The sequence below is a fragment of the Phymastichus coffea genome, unplaced genomic scaffold (genome assembly GCF_024137745.1).
Source record: "Phymastichus coffea isolate CEN01 unplaced genomic scaffold, Cenicafe_Pcof_1.1 PCOF00159, whole genome shotgun sequence".
NCBI classification, from domain to species: domain Eukaryota; kingdom Metazoa; phylum Arthropoda; class Insecta; order Hymenoptera; family Eulophidae; genus Phymastichus; species Phymastichus coffea.
This window is the reverse complement of record NW_026706970.1, coordinates 70,091-71,818: the sequence shown is the minus strand read 5'-3', so window position 1 is coordinate 71,818 and position 1,728 is coordinate 70,091. Positions and strand designations below refer to the sequence as shown.

Sequence of the window (1,728 nt, the reverse complement as noted above, 5' to 3'; positions counted from 1 at the left end):
TAAAATTATCTATCTAAAACAGAATTAATACTGAAATATTAAGCTCTTTTTGCAAGTGCAGGTGTAGGCAGCAATAACATGATTTTATTACAGATTTTTACATTTTATGTTATCATTTATGAACAAATGCAGCAAAATTTATTTATACTGCATGAAACTTAAATAAAAATAGATCAGTTTTAACTAATCAATCTAAATAAATAACTGAAAATTAGAACACAATTATGTGAAAGACTGAATATTAATCTTTCTTCTGAGACATTCTGTATTTACGGCAAGCTTCTGGGCAATGACGTTCTAAGTAGCGTCTCTGAGAGAAAGCTTTCAAGCAAATTTCGCATTTCCATTGCCATTCATGGTGGTTTCTGGTTCTTTGATGTGCTCTCAAATTGGATCTGTAAAATGTAAGGTAGCAAATTGATTCAAGTTTTTCATTTATTAATGAAATTAATGAGAAATTTGATTCACCGATCAGCAAAAGATTTGTTACAAACTGGACAACCAAACGGTCGTTCCCCAGTATGAAGTCGAAGGTGCCCTTTTAAAACCCATGGGCGATCAAAGCTTTTATTGCAATAAGGACAAAAGTGCATAGTCTTACTGCGTTTTGGATTAGGTGTTCCTTCAGATGCAGAACTACTTTTGTCCCTTTTACAAATGTTGATAGTTTTATTCTCATTGACATTGGTTGGTGAATAAATTATAGACATGAAATTCTGCATCTGCATCTGTGTATTTTTTGGATTAGCAAAATCAATTTTATTTTGTTCTAGACTTTGAGGAACTGCTGGCTGATTCTCTTTCAGTTGTAACAACTTTGACACTTCTGAAGATCTGATATTAGTGATATCATTATGATTAATGGGTTGATTTGTACAGTTGCTGGGAGACATATTTTCTTTGTTTTCTTGAGTGTTGTTGAGAAAGATGTCAATATTTCTAGATGAACTTGGATTCCACATGATGTTCTCATTTCTCTGAAAGTTGTATCTTGTTACAATGGGTAGATGTGACCATGACCAAATGTTATCCAATTTTCCAAAATTGTCTTTGTATTTTCTTTTCTTTCTTTTAGGCTCTTTTGTAGTTGGTGTTTTGTGCACAGGTGAATCTGAATCTGTCACAAACAGGTAATATTTATAAAAAGTAAATCAGAATAATTCAGTATACAGTTGAACTTGTTACAGAAGAAAAACAGGTCAATGATAAAAATCGTTTAATATAAAAATACTTATAAATTAAAACGTAGCTTTACAGAAATAAATAAAAAAATTACGTTACATGTTGGCAACAGAAAAAATACCAAAGCACCGTAAAAATAAACGAGATAAAGTATGAAAAAAAAGAGCTACTCATTCACAAGACAGTCTAAAAGTAGATTAATTCAGCGCCTGTACTTACCATCGTCAGACCTTTCATTCTGTCCGTAACGCATCATGCACTTGATCAAACAACGAGGCATTTTTTGAATTTTACGCAGGTAACTTTGCCGATCAACCACCGATCCAGAAATCAAGGCACTTCTGTCAAGTTCGCTACTTGCATCTCTCTCGCGAGGCAACTCCGCACGTTCGTTTGTTTTTATTTTGGCTCGTAACGCCGCACGCCTGTCAATTATATATACTGCACTCTACTCTGACCTGTTCGCGAGGATGAGCTTCCAAAAGCCGGTTACAGAATTCACGATTTTTATTAAAAAATAATACCACCTTTCTTCTATCGGTATAT

The 1,728-nt window shown here is 33.6% G+C and overlaps 1 protein-coding gene across 1 annotated transcript; it reads right to left on the bottom strand.

Moving 5' to 3' along the window:
* Nucleotides 1-241: 241 nt before the first annotated feature.
* LOC131672816 (sal-like protein 1) lies at nt 242-1,462 on the bottom strand. Its single transcript, XM_058950296.1, has 3 exons — nt 1,402-1,462; nt 469-1,117; nt 242-395 (listed from the first exon to the last, which is right to left on the bottom strand). Exons 1-3 carry the CDS (start codon nt 1,460-1,462, stop codon nt 242-244), a joined length of 864 nt encoding a protein of 287 aa, XP_058806279.1.
* Between the last annotated feature and the right edge of the window lie 266 nt (nt 1,463-1,728).

Bases quoted from the DNA above. Each gene is read 5' to 3' on its own strand.
- LOC131672816 (XM_058950296.1), bottom strand. From the start codon at position 1,462: ATGCCTCGTTGTTTGATCAAGTGCATGATGCGTTACGGACAGAATGAA. The intron at 1,118-1,401 runs GTAAGTACAGGC...TGTTTGTGACAG, and splicing joins GAATGAAAGGTCTGACGATG to ATTCAGATTCACCTGTGCAC. The intron at 396-468 runs GTGAATCAAATT...TACATTTTACAG, and splicing joins AACAAATCTTTTGCTGATCG to ATCCAATTTGAGAGCACATC.